Below are 21367 nucleotides of genomic sequence, written 5' to 3' on the forward strand. Positions count from 1 at the left end.
AACTGAGACAGTCATCATAGAAATGTAGGAAATAAGAATCCCGAATACAAAAACTATTCAAAGAAAAGAGTAATGGAGGCCTTCAAGGCCAAAGCAACCATTACTCAGCTACTCAGTTACCAATAACAGTAATAGTAAGGTACCAGATAAAGTTTAGTACACACAAAGTTATTTGCGCTGAACTTTGTATATAGTAAATTGTACATATTAATATCAGCAGCTGTGTTTGTAAATGTGAAAAAGCTCTGTGAAAATGGTACAGCTTGGTTTAGTTCTTTAGCATTTCAAAATGATGTCCTCCTTGTTTAACAGCCTGGTTGGGAGCTTCTGGAGGCGCATGATATGTCAGGTCCCAGACAAAACCAGATCCTGCCTCCTCTTCCTCCTGGCTGGGAGGAGAGGCAAGATAATCTGGGAAGGATCTACTATGTTAATCATGAAACCAGAACCACACAATGGCAACGGCCCACCATGCTGTAAGATGGCTCCCATATCCTATAAAAAAATACATTTAAAAAAATCTATTTGATGCATTTCATTAGTGAGAGTCTAAGTGTCTGTCTCCCCCCGAACAGAGACGGCAATTTGGAAGTTCAACGAAGACAGAACAATAATACGGATGCGGCGCATGTTTTCATAACACGCAGACAGATCTCAGAACATGAGGATAGCACACAAGAGTCTCCAGAGGTAACTCTTTAATTTTTTTGTTCCCGGTTTCCTTGTTGTGTCCCAGGATTGCTGATAATGTTGCTAAAATTAAGTGTCATGGTTTAACACTTGAGTCCAACCCTTTCATAATGCTGTTTTTGCTGCTTGCTTAGCACCAAACAGCCAACATAAACGTAGTTAGCACCTAGCTGTTTAACACAGCAGTAAGGGAGTCCGATGCTTGCCTTAGGATATAGTCTATAGCAGTCTGTTAGGAATAATCAGAAATATTGGTGACGCTGCCTTCTCAGTGATGTTCTGCTTGAAAATATAATTAGAACCGGTACATAATGTAGTCTTCAGAGCTGCCTTAATTTTTTTTATTTGTAAAGATTTAACAAGGTGCTGGAAGGATTCCTCTTAGAGTTTAGTCCATGTCAACATGATGGCATCACACTGTTGCTGTGCATCCATGATGTGAATCTCTTGTTCCACCACATCCCAAAGATGCTCAATTGGATTGAGATGTGATGTGTTGAAGGCCATGTTATGACAGTGAACTTTCTGTCAGGGTCCAGAAACCCTTACTGAGATGATTTGAGTTTTTGGAGGATGGGTACACCGTGGTCATAAAGGAATGGACATGATGAGCAGCAATAGTCAGGGAGACTGTGGGGTTTAAATTGTGCTCATTTGTGTTATGTGAAGGCTGTGTGCACGCAGGAGTGGTAGTAGGAGGACCCAATGTGCAGACACTCGGAGGCAGAAAGTAACTCAAACTCAGATTTATTGCTGAGAGGCAAACAGAGAACTAGCAAAACTGGAAATACAAATAATAACCTGAACTGGCAAACGGACAACACACACAGCAAGAAGAGGGTAGATCGCGACACGGACACAGAGAAACACAGGGGGAATACAGAAATACACAGAGGGAGCAATCAGGGAATGAGTAACGGAAGGGAAACACAGCTGGGGCAAATCAGGCCTAACGAAACAGGGGAAGCAAAACCAGATACCTTAACATAAGACACGGACTTTCAAAGTAAAACAGGAAACATAACACAGACTGAACTAAAGACACAGACTCACACGCAGGCACTGCAACAGAGGGAACAGAGATGTGGGACCAGGGCAGACACAGACACTGACTGGACACGGGGATATAGCAACTAAGGATTACACAGAGACATAAACCATAAGATGGAACTCTAACAAAGAAACCAAAGACTAGAAATAATAAATAATATAATAAACTCAAAACCCTGGGTCAACGACCCAGGCATCCTAACAATTTGGTTCTCAAGGGGCCCAAAGGTTGGCAAGAAAGCATCACCCACACCACCTCCAGCATTATATAAAGCAGATTGGATTCTGCTTCCATGTTAATGCCAGAGTGTGACCCTGTGATCTGAATGTCGCAGCAGAAATCAAGAGTCTTTGGAGCAGGCAACATTTTTCCAATTTTCTATTGTCACATCTGGTGAGCTGGTGTGAACTGTAGCCTCAGTTTCCTCTTCTTAGTTGACAGGAGTGGCATCCGGTGGGGTTTTCTGCTGCTGTCGCCCATCTGCTTCAAGGTTTGAAGCAGTTGTTTTGCATTCAGAGATGGTCTTCTCTTAAAATCCTAGTAGATCAGCAGTTTCTCAAATATTAAGACCAGCCCATCTAGCCCCAACAAGCATGCTGCGTTCACAGTCAGTGAATTCACCTTTCCTCCCCATTCTGATGGTCAGATTGAACTCCAGCTGTTTGCCTCAATCCACTGAGTTGCTGTCGAAGGGCATTTGTGTTGAAAACCAGTAGAACAGGTGTACCTAATAAACTGATTAAACGTAGGTCATAGCACACAGTTTACCTTACCTCAGTTGAAAAATTGCATTGTTTGTGTTTAACGTTTTGCTTATAAGTTGCTGATTCTGGTAGTTCATTTCTGTAAATACGGCTCAATCCTGATCTAGACCATAAAACAATGTTTTGATCAACATTGTTAGAAAGTGTAATAATAAAGAACGAGAAACTAAAATGCCTGAATGAAATGGATATGGACACTGTGCATTTTCAAAATAAGTGCAGGACATGATCGTAATGAGTCCTTATTAATAGTGATACAAACTGTTGCAGTGTTGCAAAGACATGCAATGGTACAATTAAGCTCAACTTTGACCTATGGAGGAAAATGGCAACAAAGGGCATTGCTGACGTGAGCAGGGCTAATCCAAAACAATATCAGTACAAGGTCCAACAAGAGTAAAACACAGGGCATCCGGAAGGAACCATGAGGCACCTGAGAAGGATGCAGGATGTGGGTACAAGGAAAAACTAGAGACGACAGTAAATACACAGGTGTGATTGAACATGGGGGTGGAGCAAAGGGAGTCGGCGGAGAAAAGGACAAAGATAGGAAGTACTGATTAAGTAGATCTTAAAAAAGATTATAGATCCCAATTCATTTGATTTTTATGTATATTTTAAGTTAATTCAATGTGCAGGCTTAAAGGCTTGTAAAAAGGGTTGCCTACACAGGGATGTTTTTAAAAACCAGCTTTAAGGTTCATCAGTGTTAACACAGCCTAAGCAAAGCGGGCATCATGCGTCAGGCTCATCTTCTCAATCTGCTGTATATTTAAACAAAGAAGTTCAGATCGTTGTCATACTACGGCCTTGTACTGTTGTTGCTTCGGATCATTGGAGTCTCCTCTCTGTCATCATCTAGAGCTGGGAGATCATTACAGAGGATGATTCCACCCAGTACCACAGTAGTAACCAGCACAGATCACCTTCACCCCGCACCCCAGTGGAGTTCCACTCGCTGTGTGATGAAATGAGGAACGTTAACATCTCTGCGGCCGCAGCTGGCGAGCAGCGCTCCTCCCAGATTGTGAGTTATTTTCTGTGCCGCTTGAGGTTTGACTTACTGAAAGCAGAGGGGAGGTGGGCTCGTAATCATATAAATGTGAGCTGAGAGTGGGAGAGTTGTGGAAAATTTATGCACATTAATGGCCAAGTGGTCATCAAAGTCATCCTTCCGCTCTACTGCAGGAACACGGCAGTAATTCGAGGCATTCCAGTCGCAGAGGAAGTGCCCAGACCTCAACAGGAGAGGAACATCCTGCTAATCCTGTGGTGAGTGTTTCACTCTCTGTTGAAGTCATCCAAATTTTCTTACATCTGAATGCTTCAGTCTTCATGAGTTCACTTTTCAATCGTCTTTGATTGTCACAGTTCCTATGGAGGGACATTTAGGAAATACAGCATTGTTAACTGCGTTATAGAGTTCTGTGTGGAGTATTGTGTAATTTCCCACCTTCTGTTTGCTAGATTCGCAATTAATAATCTGTATCATGATTATTCTTCTACAGATTAGGCTAAAGTCATTTGACCACTTATAGTATTTTTTTATTTTTATTTTTTTTATTTTTTTTATTATTTTTTTTTTTGGGGGGGGGGGGGATACAAAAAAAACAACCTGTCACTCCATATCAAATCTGAAATGCCTTCTCATGAATCGCTGCATCTTGTTTTCACTCTTTTGCTATAAGCTCTGATTCAAAGTGCTCTTTTGCTGTTGGTCCAGGTGTTGTTGTTTTTAGTCCACCGTGCTGTCTCCATAGAAATTACCAGTCATGCTTGATTTGTTCATGTGCATTAGAAAGTTTAGAATGCGAGTTTCTATATTTTATTTTGAAGGTTCAATCCTTTGTAATCAGCCCATCATATCATCTTCCCTTAGTCTCACAAGCCTGAGTCACAAAGGCCTAGAGAGCGGTCAGCAATCCCTGCCATGACTGATTTAGTAAAAATGTTTGAGTTATCGTTTTCCTGTTTGTTTCAGACTTTCTAGTTTCATTACTAGTGAGCAGTTGGTGAGCGTTTGCATACAATTGGCATCATTCATACAAATTTTGGACGACTGCAGCAATCTGCTAGCAACCACGTCAATCACAAGAGGGTTTCTGATGCAGCACAGCTAGTCCCTGACCAATCTCTGTGTGAGGTAGCTGTCACAGCAGTACTGTTATTCAGCCAGTGAGTCTCATCCTGTGATGGGCCTCACCAACGTGGCATCTTGCGGTTGGTGGTCATAGGGTCTTCAGCCTCTGTGAGCTTGGAGTAATCAGGCTCCACGCGCAGTAGTCAGACCACAACGGAACCTGGCCAACAAACTGGATAGCATAGATTAATAATAATCCACTTGCATAGAGTGCCTTATTATGACTGTCTGTATGATTATGCTGGAAATTATATCATATGCCCAATTATTGTCCTTGAATTATCATCTTTAGAATGTATTTAATTATTTTTAATTTGACAGCTGCTTCCAACCACAACTGGGTTACCTCCAGGCTGGGAGGAAAAGCGAGATAGTAAAGGAAGACGCTATTATATCAACCACAACAACCGAACCACTACATGGACACGACCTCTTGTGCAGGTACTCAAAGAGCTTCAGTATTCATATATCTTTTTATTAACATTCTGCATAGCAACTTTTGTTAAACACCTGGGTTGTTTGTTTTTTTTTATTAGATTAAAACTCTAAAATAGTATTGTTCTGTCACTTTTCCCCTTCAGTGTGTCTGTTCTACATTTAGAATCTCACTGGAGTCTTTTTATTTGTACAGAGAACTTCAGAGGCAGCACCAGCACCATCACCACCATCACCATCACCATCAGCAGCACCATCAGCAGCAGCAGCAGCAGCACAGAATAGTGCAGGCTTATCACAAAGCCCTACACCATCCCAACCATCAGCACCAACAGAGGAGTCTCCTCAGCACACTCCAAGCCCCGAGGCCTCACGAGAATCTGGCTTCCTGCCGGTCGGCTGGGAAGTTCGCAGTGCACCCAATGGAAGGCCATTTTTCATCGACCACAATACCAAGACAACTACCTGGGTGAGAAGATAGCAGCCAAAGGCTTTGAATGCACCTGTGTATCCAATTCAGAAAAACTAGACTGGGTTTCAGTTATTTAGTTGACTTTTTTCTAATATGTGTCACAAAGCAAGTGAGTTTCCAAGCAGTAACTCACCACCATCTCTTGTGTGAGGATTTCCTCTCTGACTGAAACACACCCTTCTTGTTTTTCTCTGAACAGGAAGATCCCAGGCTAAGGATTCCTGTACAAATGAGGAGGAGATCCTCGCTTGATCCTTCTGATCTCGGCCCTCTGCCGGTAAGTTCAGTAACAAGATGCAACACAGGCATCAACTTTTGAGGATCAGCTATCAGGGGAAAAAGCCTGCTAGCCAAAACATTAAGACCACCATGCGTAGTAAAGTCCAGTTCACTTGTGGCACCAAGGTTGCTGAGTATTTCAGCATATCCCATAGTTTCCTGATCAGATTTGAGTTCAAGTCAACACTTTTTTCTGGAAATATTGGAGGAAGAGGTCATATTTTGAATTTTGTCATGTGACAGTTCCAGTTTTCCTGCTAAAACAGGGCACAGTGGGCTGTGTGGTCTAAAGAAATTCTTATCGAATTTTTTCACAACATATGTCTATTTATAGGAAAAAATATGTTGTGACAAAATTATAAATCCAGAATGGGATGTTTAATACAAGTAAAATTAAATTTAAAAAAATTAAATGATAAAAATAATCCCTAAAGACATGAATAATATCAAAGGTAAAAGAATTTAAATACATGACCATTTAACAATACTTCCATAGAAATGTACATGTGTTAATCACATAAAGCATGTCTGCTCATCGGGCTGTGACAGAATGTGTTACATTAGCCATGCAGTGCATAAAATCAGACTCTCATTTCATTTTAAAAATAAATGTTTTGTTTTCTGAAACGATGTAAGAGCAGATTTCTTTTTAACTACCCACAGCACCAATCTGCATCCATCAGTTGCGTGCTTCACATACCTCTCCCAGTTAATACAAAGGTGCAAGAGAATATAAGTGATTCATCAAACAGCCCATCTTCTTTCATTGTTCCGTGGCTCATCTTCATCCCACTGTAGGCTTTTTATATCGGTGGACAACACAGTGAGCTGTGACGCACTTTCTTTCTCTTGCAGCCAAAATTGAGCTTTTCATCAATTTGTACTACACTCGCTCTTCTGTAGGATCAGACCGCATGGATCCACCTTCCTCCCCTTATGCACAGCAGTTAACTTTGTGCACACTTGACCCTTCACCATTTATCCACTTAGACCACTGGTGTCAGCATCCACCAGTTTCCCCTCTATAAAAACATTTTGTGTCCAGCTCATCGGCTGCCCGTTTGCTTGCTGCCACTCCTCGGCATTTCCCAAATTTAACAGGATCATCAGTGTTATTTACTCAACCTGTCCACCTGCCCATGTTTAAGGTTTTAACAGTTTAAGTTTTAACAAAAAGCACAAGACCGGTGGGACACTGCAAACATCGCTACATTCTCAGAATATATTGTCCCAACTGTCTTTAACCATCTCAGTTGACATAAAGGTGATCCTTTTCTTCCACTTTTGTAAAAAGGCATCTCCTTTAGGCCTTTAGCGAGAAAATCATCCTCTTCTTTATAAAGAAGCATTGCTTGCTTTTAACATAAGGTGTAACAAAAATCAGAGGTTTAGCCATTTCCTTGAGCTAGTTGATGTCTCCTCAGCTGTTTCTATGTTTAGTTTGTTTCCCTGTTTTGTTTTAATGTAATTGGTATTATTGCATTTCCGTTTCCTTGATATAATTTAGAGATAATTGTCCCATTAATCTGTTTATGTGCTTCAAACTATCCATCACTGCATTTCCTTCTTGAGACTTTCAGTGGTTTTACTGTTGTGGCTGAACACTGTATGTGGTGCCCTGATTGGTTTGCTGATGTAATATTTAATCTGCCTGATTAATATAGATTTGATATTTTCTTCATTTCTAGCCTGGCTGGGAGGAGAGGGTCCACAGTGATGGCAGGGTGTTCTACATAGATCACAGTGCGTATGATGTGTTTAAGTTAGAAACATATTTGATTAACTCATTAATCAATCTGTCTTCTTGTGAATTTATGGTCTTTCATATATGTTATTTCATAGACACAAAGAACACACAATGGGAAGATCCCAGATTGCAGAATGCTGCTATAACTGGACCAGTGAGTATGGATTTGAATTTGAAAACTTCTCTTTTACAAGAAACCTTTATGCTATAAAATGTTTATTTTCTTTTATTTAGGACTGTTGTTGTTGTTACTGACCTCTATCCTTTGGTGATTACAGGCAGTGCCTTACTCTAGAGACTACAAACAGAAGTATGACTACTTCAAGAAGAAGCTGAAGAAACCGGTGAGCATCCTCAGAGACCAGCCCTTACTGATTGTAGAGATCGACCTGACACACTGTGATATTTTATACTTGGAAGTGTTTATTGAAGTGACACACATGTATGTTTCGGCACCCGGCTCCTCGACTTTCCAGTCGGTTGTCAGCACACACACACCCCCAGCTTCACTGTATATAAAAGAAGAAGCCCCATTAGATAGATCCCATCTGTCCCTCCAGCCTCCTTGGCACTGCCCCCTTGACCACTCTTCCCCTGCAGCTGAGCCAGGGGACCACACCTCTGCCACACTGATTTTTAACCTAACTTCTTAAAGGTAACCGAAAACTCACCACTGTGCTTTTTTTTTTTTTTTTTTTTTTTTTTTTTTTTTTTTTTAAATGAAGGCTGACATCCCAAACCGCTTTGAGATGAAGCTGAAACGAAATGCAGTGCTGGAGGACTCGTACCGACGCATCCTCTCGGTCAAGAGGCCAGACCTGTTGAAGGCGCGACTGTGGGTGGAGTTTGATGGAGAAAAAGGACTGGACTACGGTGGCGTGGCCAGGGAGTGGTTCTTCCTAATGTCCAAAGAGATGTTCAACCCGTACTACGGGCTGTTCGAGTATTCTGCCACGTGAGTCTTTTTTTTTTTTTTGTATTCAGTTGTTGTTACTTGTAGTTTTTCCACTTTTGGAAATTTTTAAGCAATTATACGTATCATGAGTGATGTGCATCCTGTACAGTGAGAGCTAAAATGTGGACAAAAAGGTGGCGGTGCCTGTATTTACTTCAAATCCAGGACTTCTGTACAATTCCTGAGATCAATATATTAAATCACTGCTAATTTCATTGTGTCTCTGTGAGGTAACAATGTTTGGGATGTATTTTCATTTAAGGGGGCATATTTACAGGTCATTATGCTTAATTAACTTTCATTTTCACTGTAAATAGGAACTGGTTGAGTCATGTAGGAGTATTCCAGATAAGAGCCTGACAGGAAGCCAGTGGGATAAGTGTGTGTGGGGGGGGGCTGATGCATTCAAGGGAAAAGGAGATGAAGAGGCTAATTTTAAAGAGGCGGGGAGATGTACTATGAATTTTGAGCAATGTATAAACCTGGGGGTTTATGCAAAAAGCAGCCACAGGCGTGGGAGTTTTCAGCCACTCCCAGATACACAAAACGACAGAGTACGCTCACACCGGGGAACCACAGAGGAAAACAAGGGAGGAAAATAAAAGCTGACACACACATAGAGGAATGAGGGAGAGGTGCTACAGACAAAAGATAATCAAAACTCTCTTTGACTGTGAAAATGTGGGCTGAAAAAAGGTTCAATCAAAATCTCCAACCCTTGTGATACAAAGCACATCAAATAACTGTGGCATATGTTACAGCAAAGGCCTGCACCAGCTTTCTAAGGGCATTTTCACAGCTAAAGATGATTTATCCTGGCTTGAATCAGCTGATGATTTTGCAAACGTGCAGCTTTTCCCCGTGATTTGGCTTCTTTTCACACAGAAAAACCCAGGTGAATCAAAATGTGTCACTTACAACACTTACAAACCACGTGAGAACGTTCAGTCTGCTTATAAAACCGGATGTATCTGGGCTAGGATCAACAAAAGTAGTAACTGTTCATACTAACATATGGCGCTGTGGCTTGTTGATCTGTGGGAAGATTGGTGGTTCGATGCCCTTTTCCACCACCCTTTGGCAAGAAACTGAACCCCAAGTTGTGAGAGTGTGAACATCGGGTTAAAAAAATGCTATTGTATGAATGGGTGAATGACACTTGTAGACAGAAAGCTCTTTGAGTGTTCAAATTGAGTAGAAAAACACAATGCAAGTACTACTGCATTTACATTTGCCTTATGTTTTAGGGACAACTACACGCTGCAGATTAACCCCAACTCAGGTTTATGCAACGAGGACCACCTGACCTACTTCAAATTCATCGGCCGCGTGGCAGGCATGGCCGTGTTTCACGGCAAACTCCTCGATGGTGAGTGTCACATGGCTGCTGAAAATGGTCAGATATTTTAAGAGTTCTTCGTGTAGCAGCAGGAAGTATTTTTATTTAAAGAGTCAAAAAATTACCTCGCTGTCTTTCTTTGTGTGTTATTGTCTGAGCTTTGTTTGCATTGTGGTAACTTTCCTGGGTGTTTGTGCTTCTGGATAAGAGTTCCTCCATTTGAGGCCGCTGGCTTTCTCAGGTTGTTTTTACCTCCAGCTGTAAAAGGCTGATGGGGTATTTTCATCACCACACTGGACAGGTGGTTGGTGTGGACACCCAAGTTTGTGAATAAGATAACTTGAGAACGAGGCAACATTGGATTTTCAAATTAATCAGATAGGGACATCTACTAAAATCTCAGACTAGTTGAAATCGGTGAGCTCGATGTCGAGGTTTCAGATTTTGAAGGTTTCGTCAACTTTTCTGAAAATCACCTAGGATTTTCACCAGGACTTTTTATATATATATATATATATTATATATATATATATATATATATATATATATATATATATATATATATATATATATATATACATATATATATATATACACACACACACACACACACACACACACACACACACACACACACACACACACACACACACACACACACACACACGTGTATATATGTATATATATATATATATGACAGTCTGTCCTCACTGCTCTCCTGTGCTCTGTTTCACCCACATTAACTCTCACTACAGTGTGTGTAACAGAGAGAGTGAAAGTAACAAGAGGAGCAGGAAAGCATGCTGACTATAGCTACCACGTTTGTTTGTTTGGAAATGTAAATGGAAGAGGGAGGCATTACGATGGACACGTTTGGTTTGATGGGAGCTGCTCTTGTTGCACTTTTTTTTTTTTTAAAATGACACCAGTAAATTTCCTTTTAAGTGTTTGCATATTTGTTTACTTCACAGCTTTCTTCATTCGGCCCTTCTACAAGATGATGCTGGGGAAGCCAATCACCCTCCAGGACATGGAGTCTGTTGTGAGTATGACTGTAGTAATTGTTGCATTGGTGTAATTCGGGATCTTCAGGTTGGATGTGATGTAGATGTAAATGTCTTTTTTTTTTTTTTTTTTTTTTTTCTTTTCTTTTCTTTTTAGGACAGTGAATATTTCAACTCCCTGAAGTGGATTTTGGAGAACGACCCAACAGACTTGGACATGAGGTTTACTATTGATGAAGAGCTGTTTGGACAGGTCTGCTGAACGTCCTTGTTTTTTTTGTCCCAACATTTAATTTGTGACGCGGCTTTGTGTCTGTCTGACTGATGCTTCATTTCTTACACAACCGCCTGTTCAGACTCACCAGCACGACCTGAAACCCGATGGCTCAGAGATTGTCGTCACCAATGAAAACAAGGATGAATATATCCAGTAAGAAAAATGCGTTTACTTTGTTTTTTTTTTCTTAGTGTGTGTGTCTAAATGCAGTTTGATGCTGACGTGCCATTTTGTGATTAACAGCCTGGTGATTCAGTGGAGGTTTGTGAACAGAATACAGAAGCAGATGACTGCCTTCAAGGAGGTAAACAGTGGTTTTGTTTTTTTTAAACTTGTTAAACACGGTACAGGTATTAAAGACACACACTGGTATACTTTGTGTTTTAGGGATTCTTTGAGTTGGTACCGCAAGATCTGATCAAGATCTTTGATGAGAATGAGCTCGAGGTGAGTTTTTAGCTGATCCAATTGGCAAAAAAGAAACAAACAAAACGTTTTGGTCTCTCAGAGATGGAAAATGTTCAGTGTATCTGCTTCGTTTTCCTCCACAGCTGCTCATGTGTGGTCTTGGAGATGTGGACGTGAACGACTGGAGAGCGAACACGAAGTATAAGAACGGCTACTGCTCCAACCACATGGTTATCCAGTGGTTTTGGAAGGTGAGACAAGTTTCCATACCTGGAGCTAACAATCTGCAGCTGGTGCAGGGATGTCTGTGCAGAAAAGCTTCAGTGATAAATATTTTTTCCGTGCTTTTTGTGTTGTGTTATTACAGGCGGTGCTGCTGATGGATGCAGAAAAACGAATCCGGCTCTTACAGTTTGTGACGGGAACATCCAGGGTCCCGATGAATGGCTTTGCTGAACTCTATGGTGAGATTACAATTATTCCCTCTCTAAATGAACATTTTTTAAAACTATTTGCCCTCGGGTTGATTTCTTTGTTTCTTGCAAATTAATTCCACTTGAACTCATGATGTTTGTTGTTGTCATCTGATGTTTAATGGTTTTATTTACCAGGCTCTAATGGACCACAGCTCTTCACCATCGAGCTTTGGGGAACACGTGAAAAACTTCCTAGGGCCCACACATGGTAAGCATTTCACTGTGCTTTGCTTTTTTTTTTTTCTCCCTTTATATTGGACACAGTTGTTTTTAACAAAGGATCGTTTTAGATTTTATAGAAGGTTTTTGCCAACTTTTAAAAAGGATAAAAGCACATTTGTTTCTTCCCCTGCTCTTCTTGCTGTGGATCTAGCAGTGAGGCTTGTAGTATTAGCACAGTTGAGTTTAGCCATTTCAGCTTTGTTATATTTTTACTGTTACCTTACAAGAATTACGTGATAGGTGGGAATCTCTTAAACAATTAATCATACTCCAGAAAACCACCTTCACCTATCACTGGCCCATCAATCCCCCCTGGTGAAATCGGAAAGACAAATGGAAAATCACACAAACAGCAGGGATCCACAAACCCAAAAAGACTGGATTTACTCAGATTTTCCCATGAGCCTCTACCCAGGAAACTGATTCAACACAAATCCTGCACGAAGCCCCGGCCCCTACTTGCCTTTAGAAAGAGTGCCAGTTTAAAGCATTAGCGTCACTTTGCTTTGAGCATGTTTTGTGTTGAAAAGAGAGTGGTATCAATCATGTATGTACCCACCTTAATGTGGCTGTTTAGTGAGGTGCTGTCATAAGCAAGCTTGTGTTGAAGTCAGACATGAGACTCTGAGTAGCCCACAGACGTGTTGGTCCACACATTTGGAACAATGCCTCCTGGTGACACTACAGAGCTACAACATGTAGATGACTGTCTGTGGAGATGTGTGTGCACAACCACGCTGGTCCATCGAGAAACCAATGAGATTGTACCCCTGTTTCTGAAGAATGGTATACCCTGGATAACTGTCCTTTCCAACTCTAATAAATGACCAAATTTTATAACTTCATGTTCTATTCAGCGTGACCAGAAACTATTGATTAAGCCTGCAAAGTCATCAGGAAAGTGCTAGAGGTTGCAGAGCAGGAGAGCTGAAGGCAGTTTTTTCATAAACGTCTGCACAACCAGAAATCTTCATGCAGTCAGACGAGTCTTAGAAAGAATGCAACTTCCCAGACCAGAAACTTCATCCATGTTTTGTGCTGCCTTCAAACTACCTACTGTATCTCATAGTGCAGACTTGGTGGAAGCCCACTAGTGGCGTATTACTGTCATTCTTAGTTTCACTGGCACATCACGGTGTTTACGCTCCTGCGTATTCCCTCTTTGCATCTGCTTAAATTTAATGTCTTTTTGTCTGTTCTTTTGCTTCTTAAAGCTTTAATCGGCTGGACCTTCCTCCGTACGAATCCTTTGAGGAACTGAGGGAGAAACTTAACATCGCTATAGAGAATGCACAAGGCTTCGACGGGGTGGATTAGTGCATACGTGGGAAATGAGATGAACTGACATTGCTGTCATCAGAGTAAAGCAAAGTTGCGTGATGCTCCTGGGGAAAAAATACAAAAACAACAAAAAAGCTGTGTATCAGACTCAGGTTTTAACCTGCCGGCTGTGAAGATGGACAGCAACAAGACTCACATGAGTCCTCTGTCGGGGCCCACCTGAAGAAAGGACATGAAATCTGGAGTGACAGAGGTGGTTTTACGTCACCCTGTGTGTTGTAAAGTTTACAAATCAGGTTATCTTAGTATTTAATTCTCTGATGCAAGTCGCTCAAAGATGTATTCACTCTTATTTGTTCTGCGAAAACACTCAAATATTTAAATAACTTGATTCTGTGAAGCGATAACAGTATGTGAATGTGATTAACAGCTGTACAGTTTATGATAAAAAATTATCTTTTTAAAAATGGACATTTGATTTAGTTTTAGTCACTTTTTGCTCAGCCAGATGGATAAAGACAGATGTGTACACACATCCTTTCAGTCACATTGTCCTCTCTTAATAACATCAGTGTTTGTGAAACTGTAAATACATGAACAAGCTTTTCCACTGCATCTTTAGACATGAATGGATGTAACCACTCGTTTGTTTGTTTGTTTGTTTGTTTGTTAATAAAACCACTGTTTGCACCTCAGGTTATTTAATTTGGCCATTTAAAAAAAGGGTAGTTATACCAAATGTGAAAGTGAGGAACTGATCAGAGATGGCAAGGGAAGAGCAGGGATAAGGAAATGTTTTATGTGATGGACCCATTTGTGGAATCAAAAGCTGCAAGAAAATCTGCATCAGAAGAAAGGTGAAAGTTCAGGGGCATGTTCAGAGTTATTTAGAGTTAATTAATAATATTATTATGTGTTTCCACTTCATCAAGCCCCATTTTCTTTATAAAAACATTTGAATTAATAGTCTGAATTACGCCTGAGGTGCACGCAAAACTCACTGCACATTCTTTCTTTTTAGTAAACCGGAGTTCACGGCTTTTGTGCGTGCTTGTTTATACAATCATGTTCAGCTCATTTTGGGTCTTATGTTGCCCTGTCACTTTCTTACATTCAAGTCCTTCATGCTCGGTGTACAAACTATTACACTATAGCAAAGCCAAGAATTTAATGCTTAAAAAAAAGCCATATTCGCCACTTAATTTGTCTTCATTGCTGTTATACACTAATTGGGTGTTTCTGTTCAACAGTTTAAAATGTCCTTAAACAGCAAAAAAGATTAAACAACTTTTTTTAATTTAGTTTCTTTTTATTTTTTAACTTTTTTTTTTTTTCCATTCCAGTTTTTGTTTGTTTGTTTGTTTGTTTGTTTGTTTGTTTGTTCTTGTTTTTTGTTTGTTTGTTTGTTTGTTTTTTTTTAAACACTGATGCAGTGTCCCAAATATATATATGCATAGACCTCAGAAGCATTTCTAGCAGAAAATGTGCAGGTTACATACAAATGTGAGCGACTGCCGTTAGTCAGTTTGGTAAATCATTGTGGTCGTGATGTATCAATACCAGGACCAGTAACAGACTAAATACGCTCTTGTCTGTGTGCAGATCTGGAGAAGTGACTGTCTGCAGTGTTGGACTGTGCTGATGTACTATGCATAACTGAACATGCAAATGTGACTGCATTTGTTTAAACTCCCACTCGGGAGTTGCTCATTGTTGTCGAACAGGTCTCGATGCATCTCTGCACTCGGTATCTGTTCTTGTTCATTCGACAGCTCCTCGTGCTCGAGTTCAACACTGTTTATAAAGCAGAAGAATAAATAAATGTACATTTACCTTAGAGCGCCTTAGCTTTGCATAAATGTTAGTAGACAGACTGACTTATACAGTTTTAATACGGTGTGTTAGATTTTATGCTTTGACTTTTGTCAGTGAATGACATTTTGTCTTTTACTCATCAAGGGTGTCTAATTGCAGCAAAGTGCTCTATTTTTAAGAGTGCAATTTAAAAAATATATATATATTGTTGGTTGTTAAAATGTGTACAGATTGTTCTTTTCAAAATTAATTACTCGTAGTACCTTTTGTATGCAGTTACTTTGAGAAAGTAACTGTGCTTAAGCCGTACTTTGAACTTTTTCTGAACGGTAAGACACGTGTTTACATAACTGCCGTGTTTACAGGTCGGTGATGAAAGGAAAGAAAATTGTGGGCTGGTTTTTGTCTGACGTCACAGTTTTATATACCTATTCTTTTATAAAGTGAAGCACTTTGTTAATATTGATGAGTCTTACTTCTGAAATCTTTGCCAATCTGTCGCCTGCATAAACCGCTCTTTAAAATCATGATCTGATGCTTTAAGCGCACATCTCTTCAGATGTTTACATGTGAGCATTGCTGAGAAAAGCACATTCTCTCCTTTCAATGGTATTTAAATACCAATGCCTTTTATTTGTCATGAGTCGTCGAATTTGCTGGTCTATGAAATGAATGGACATCCTGTTGCCTACTGAAGACTAATTAATACATACTTCATTTTGGATATATCAAACTTTGTTATTGTAACACCTGTAAGTGCATTAAATCGATGGCGTATGTAAAACATTTTAAAGGGCAGAACAAACTGTAGCTGTTAAATCCCAATGTGATGGCCTATAACACAGAATATAAATGTATGGGAAAAATAAAGACATGTAAAAACACTTATCCAGTCTCTTCTTCTTCCTTTTTATTATTACCTTATTTTGCTGTCCTTCTGATAGGGAGCTGTTAAGTTTTGAAAGATTCTTGTTATACAGGATTCAAAATCAGACAAGTTTTAGTAGCAACTATTTTTTAAGAGTACCAAATTTATGGACCAATACCTCTACAGGTCAACAAAAGTGGCCATGTCACACTAAATGCAAACAAGTTTATTTCCCTTTGAAAGTTGTTTTTTCCTCATGTTATATATGTTAGAGGATTGATATATTTAGAATAGGCTCACAAAGACTTTTGTTTTGTTTGTTTGACTTTAGTCTCAGAATTCTGACTTTTTCCTCAAAATTATTTATTCTCAGAATTCTGACTTTTTTCTTAGAATTCTGACTTTAATCTCGGCATTCTGACTTTTGTTCTCAGATTCGGACTTTTTTTCCCTAAGAATTCTGACTTTAATCTCTGATCTGAAATTGAACAGCCTGGGCTTGAGACCACCCAGGGCCCTATACTGCACGTCTTCCCCTGACAACCGTGCTACATTCAAAGTCAGTTAAATCACCTTTCTCTCACATTCTGATGCTCAAATTAAACTTCAGCAGCTTTGGCATTTATTATGTTTTTCACTAATGGAGTAAATTTTGCTTTGCTTTTTTTATTTTTATCATGTCACTTGTTTTGCTGTTTAGTACTTGGGTCCTTAACTGGAGAGCATGCTGGGTTAACTCTGGCTTTTTTAATCATACCCTGTAAATAAAAGTGACTTGACTATTGTGTGGAAATAAAAATCACGTCTAAATCTGATCTAACCCTGTACATGTCTGTGGTTGTAGTACTGACTTGTTCCAGCTGGGGGAGATGAAACACAATCAGTTTTCCTGAACATAGCTGTTAGGGCATCACTAAACTGCTATGCTTTTATTATTATTATTTTATTTAACAGATTAATTGTAAGGGACAAGTGCAGAAAAACACTGACAGTTGGAAAAAGCAGTCAGATGCCTGCACATGTGGATACAACCAAAGCATGTCGGCAAAATCGCATGGTACTGTTTAAATTTGTGTACTATAATAGGAAACAAGAGAGCAGTAACATCCATGCTTTAAAGTGAACACAAATTGTAGTTAGTTAGTGTTATACCTGCAAGTCTGGACTCATTTTAACCCAGACTGAACTTTTGCAAGAGATACTTTTAACATCTTAAATCTGCTTTAAGCATAGAGAGCTCAGTGAGCTTTTATGTGCAAATGAAGTGTTTAATTCATCAGTTTTCTTCTGACTGATCTTAGGTTACATTATAAAATATGAAAAACTAAATTTATGAGCAAATTGGTGTTGCTTCAGCTCACACCGGCAGTGACACTGTTGTTTTTTTCTCTCTCTTTTTGAGTTCTGCTTCTTGATTTCCAGCTGTGATTCATTTTAAGTTACATTTCACTGTATAACAGCCATGGTATTGTTGGGGGGAGGGCTCATTTCATGTGAACTGTTTCTGGTGAACAAGAGTAGCATGTGGAGAGGACACATCTACATCTCTCTTGTTGGAGCCTTTTGTGTGATTCAGCTGAAGAGCCAAAGTCCTAATTTCTCCACAACCCCCCATCAGGGCAGTAAAAAAAAAACAACCCTCAGACTCCACGGAGGTCAGTGGAAAGGTTACACACGATTCAGGCCGGCCTTTTGGACACTTCAGGGGTCAGTGGGGATGGGCATGGGTGGTAGCAGCAGGATAAGGTCCTCAGCCAATAATGGTAGGTTTTGGGGAAAGCTCGCTCCCCTTCACCCACACCCTTACCAACATTCATAACCCAGTAATGACTTTTACTTCATTGATCTGGCTGCAGAGCTTAAACATCACTCCACCCACCAAACTGCAGCATATTGGCAGGTGCTGAAACTGAATTCTTTATTGATCCTCACTGACCATGAATGAGGTCAGACCCTCACTTTCCCATGTTATGTAAGAGACATGCCCACCACTTAAACTGAGGTTGTGGCCAATTATTGGATTATGGTACAAGTACAGCAAGGGGAAACCTCATCAGTCATGTATGTGTATGTAAGCTTAGAGTAACACACAAATGTTTGTTTGCTTGTTTGTTTTTTTGACAGTCTTTAATTGAAGAGCTGATAATCAATTTTATGGTCGAGTAATAGCTTTTCTTTGAAAATATATGGAACAAAAACATCTAATTGTGTCACATGCAATTATAAATAATACACAGGAGCTATGCCAAACCCTGTACGCTGAAGAAACTTGATCATGCATCGTTAAAATTGTATTGCTGTGGTTGTGAAGAATGCTGTGGTCCTCTTATTAAGCAGTTTTGGGTGGATATCACCGAAAAACTCTCATGTATTCTCATTATGGATCAAATCTTGTCCAGAAATATGACAATAAGGGTTTTTTTTTTTTTTGTAGTTTTGCCTTTGTGCACCACCACAGTCCATTTCAAATCAATCCACCAATCAATGTGTGATTGAAGTGCAAACTTTCAGCTTTAATTACAGGGACTGAACAAAAGTATTGCATTAACTTTTCAGAAATAACAGTGTTTCCGTGATGTTTCAAAGAAAAATAAGCAGATTTTTACTGTAATTTTAAATATGAGGTGCAAAGAGATGTTGACAAGATGCTAAGTTCACAACATCTAAAGAAGTGAAGAACAAGACAAGGAGTTAGATGTGTAAAAAGTCTGTAATCAAGTGATAAAAATGTATGAATGTGAAAACAGAGGGTTTACAGCAAGGTGCAAACCCCTGGATGAACCCAAGGACAAGAAGGCCAGGTTAGACTTTGCCAAAAAAAGGGTTCTTTTCCCCTTTTTTTCCAAATTCTTTGGACAGATGAAAGCAGGATAAATTATTAAAGGTTAAAAATTACACCAGAATAAAGGGAAGAAAAAAGTATGGAGAAGCAAAGGAACAGCTCGTGTTCATGTTATGGGATGGCTGACAGTGGAACTGGGTCACTGGTGTTTATTCATGATGTGACTGCTGACAGAAGTACGAGGACTTGTGAGGTGTGCAGGGCCATGCTCTCTGCCTAGAAGGAAATGAGCAACGAAAGCAGGCAAAGATATGGGATATTCTTCAAAGGCCAAATTAGTCACCTGATCTCAACCCAAGAGAGCATGTTTTAACTTATTAAACACAAAACTGAATGCAGAGAGACCCACAGATTGTTTGTTTGTTTGTTTGTTTTTTTGGTCTCTTACTGTAGTCAGTGTCTGATGATGTATTATAAACTCAACCAGTTACAAAAGAGTGCCGTTTTCGTTCGTCCCCTTCTTCCTTTTCAGTTTTCAGATCACAGCTGGCCTGCGGCTCTGCTGCTTTATAGAGATTCACAAAGGGAGGAAGTGAAGGAGCATGTGGAGGTGGGGGGTTTGATCTCTCCCCACAATAAGTGATGGACATCGGATCAATATGGACATTGACACAGCAGCTGTCCCACTCCTGTTGGTGCTTCGTCATAATTGCAGAGCTCAGGTTTAAAGGACAAACTCATTTCCATTAACATTATTTTCTCAGTCTGAAAAGTCTGGCCTCTGATACTGAGGGATCTGTTCCCATCAATGCGACTGGCATTTATTGATAAGGGTGGAGCGAGTCATGTTGGTGTTGCTCTGCTGGGCAGTATCATGGGTGCTTGGGCTGATACTACACAGAAAATGACTGTGAAGCATCTAACCATGACGTTATTGATACAAATCGTGCAGTATTAATGTGCCAAAGAAGAAAATTCAACTTTTGTAAGAGCAGAGCAACAATACATGAAAATTCAGCTTGAAGATTAATCACTGACTTTGAAAACTTATCATATAAGACATCAGTGTACTCATTCATCCTGAAGCTTCTGCACCTCCACTGACAGCTTTCCACAGCAGATGAAGGCTTCTCAGTTATCATGTTATTCTGTTTTACTAAATAACCTATAAAACTCATGTTAAGCACTATTTATGGTCACCAACTGATTTCTCTCTAAACTATAATGCTGCAGATGGTTGATGTTGTGTGTACGGGGGAGGCTGGTCAGATAATAAAGTGTTGTTTAATACTTTATTACATTTTTTTAAAGTAGTTGTACCTTATGATTTACATTATGGTGCCATAGAAGTGTTAAACAGATCATCCAAGCTTCAGGCACAAACTCAGCTAAGTTTCTATCTGCCATCACTGCACTAAAACATTTCTCTATTTCGAACAGACATCTATTTGAATACACATCATGATAAGGACATCTCAGCAGAAAACTTTACCTGTCATCATGCTTTATTTTTTTTAAACCTGCCACATTCAAAAGCATGTTTTTTATTTTTCCTTCAAGAACTGAACTTTGCCCCACAGAATTATATTAGCACATTTGTCTCCGATGGCAGGCTTTACTGGGGCTTCCAGATTTTCTAAAAGTAGAACGGGAGGCAGAGCCTTCAGCTTTCAGTCCCTCTCCTGTGAAACCAGCTCCCAGTTTGGATTTGGGAGACAGACAGCATCTCTACCTTTAATATTATATATTAATATTAGAAACACAGAGTCAGGTGACTCTGAACCCTCTGTTAGTGTTTTTTGTATTATTTTTAAAACCTTTTTTATTTTTTCTGTCCATTTTCTTTCATGGTCTGACTGTATGTTTTCCTATTATAAAAATCTCATTTTATTTGAACTTGCCTGAGACGCAGCTTACCGGGAACAGCCCAGCATCTTTTGCCACACGCTATGTTGGATCCCTTCCATTGTTTTTAGCTGGCAGCGTTCATGTTTTGACCATGATTCCTTTTGATCACTGAGGTGCAACGGCTCGTTAAAGTTGGCAAACACTATAACTCAGGGATATCATATTAATTTTACATTGTGAACCACATTAAGCCCACTTTGATCTTATGTGAGCAGGACCAGTGAAACTTTCTGAGCTTTCTGAAACTGTCTAAAAGAGTTTAATCATACATTTAATCTCTGAGATATTTTAATATATAAAGTACAATTTTAACAATACAGCTTGGTTTTTCTACATGGTCAAACAGATACTGCTTAAGCCCTAAATTATAAGAAATAAATATGTAAATTTACTGAAAACGTTCTGGTAGCTCATTGCACAGACTGTCCTGCAATTATAAAACTGAATTTTTTTT

The 21367-nt window shown here is 39.6% G+C and overlaps 1 protein-coding gene across 3 annotated transcripts in view; it reads left to right on the plus strand.

Moving 5' to 3' along the window:
* nedd4a (NEDD4 E3 ubiquitin protein ligase a) overlaps positions 1–16243 on the plus strand; it is a 40277-nt gene extending 24034 nt beyond the window's left edge. For all 3 annotated transcript variants that reach the window (XM_005467076.4, XM_019358849.2, XM_005467077.4), the window contains 21 exons: positions 313–476; positions 576–690; positions 3368–3532; positions 3694–3777; positions 4967–5086; positions 5277–5549; positions 5752–5829; positions 7520–7574; positions 7674–7732; positions 7857–7922; positions 8304–8533; positions 9781–9902; positions 10844–10914; positions 11034–11129; positions 11233–11306; positions 11397–11457; positions 11541–11600; positions 11705–11812; positions 11929–12025; positions 12173–12245; positions 13474–16243. In XM_005467076.4, coding sequence (XP_005467133.1) covers positions 313–476; positions 576–690; positions 3368–3532; positions 3694–3777; positions 4967–5086; positions 5277–5549; positions 5752–5829; positions 7520–7574; positions 7674–7732; positions 7857–7922; positions 8304–8533; positions 9781–9902; positions 10844–10914; positions 11034–11129; positions 11233–11306; positions 11397–11457; positions 11541–11600; positions 11705–11812; positions 11929–12025; positions 12173–12245; positions 13474–13576 — 2274 coding nt within the window. In that variant the 3' untranslated portion in view covers positions 13577–16243. The remainder of the gene's footprint in view (positions 1–312; positions 477–575; positions 691–3367; positions 3533–3693; positions 3778–4966; positions 5087–5276; positions 5550–5751; positions 5830–7519; positions 7575–7673; positions 7733–7856; positions 7923–8303; positions 8534–9780; positions 9903–10843; positions 10915–11033; positions 11130–11232; positions 11307–11396; positions 11458–11540; positions 11601–11704; positions 11813–11928; positions 12026–12172; positions 12246–13473) is intronic.
* The last annotated feature ends 5124 nt before the right edge of the window (positions 16244–21367 follow it).

Source organism: Oreochromis niloticus, linkage group LG1, assembly GCF_001858045.2.
Source record: "Oreochromis niloticus isolate F11D_XX linkage group LG1, O_niloticus_UMD_NMBU, whole genome shotgun sequence".
Lineage (NCBI taxonomy): Eukaryota > Metazoa > Chordata > Actinopteri > Cichliformes > Cichlidae > Oreochromis > Oreochromis niloticus.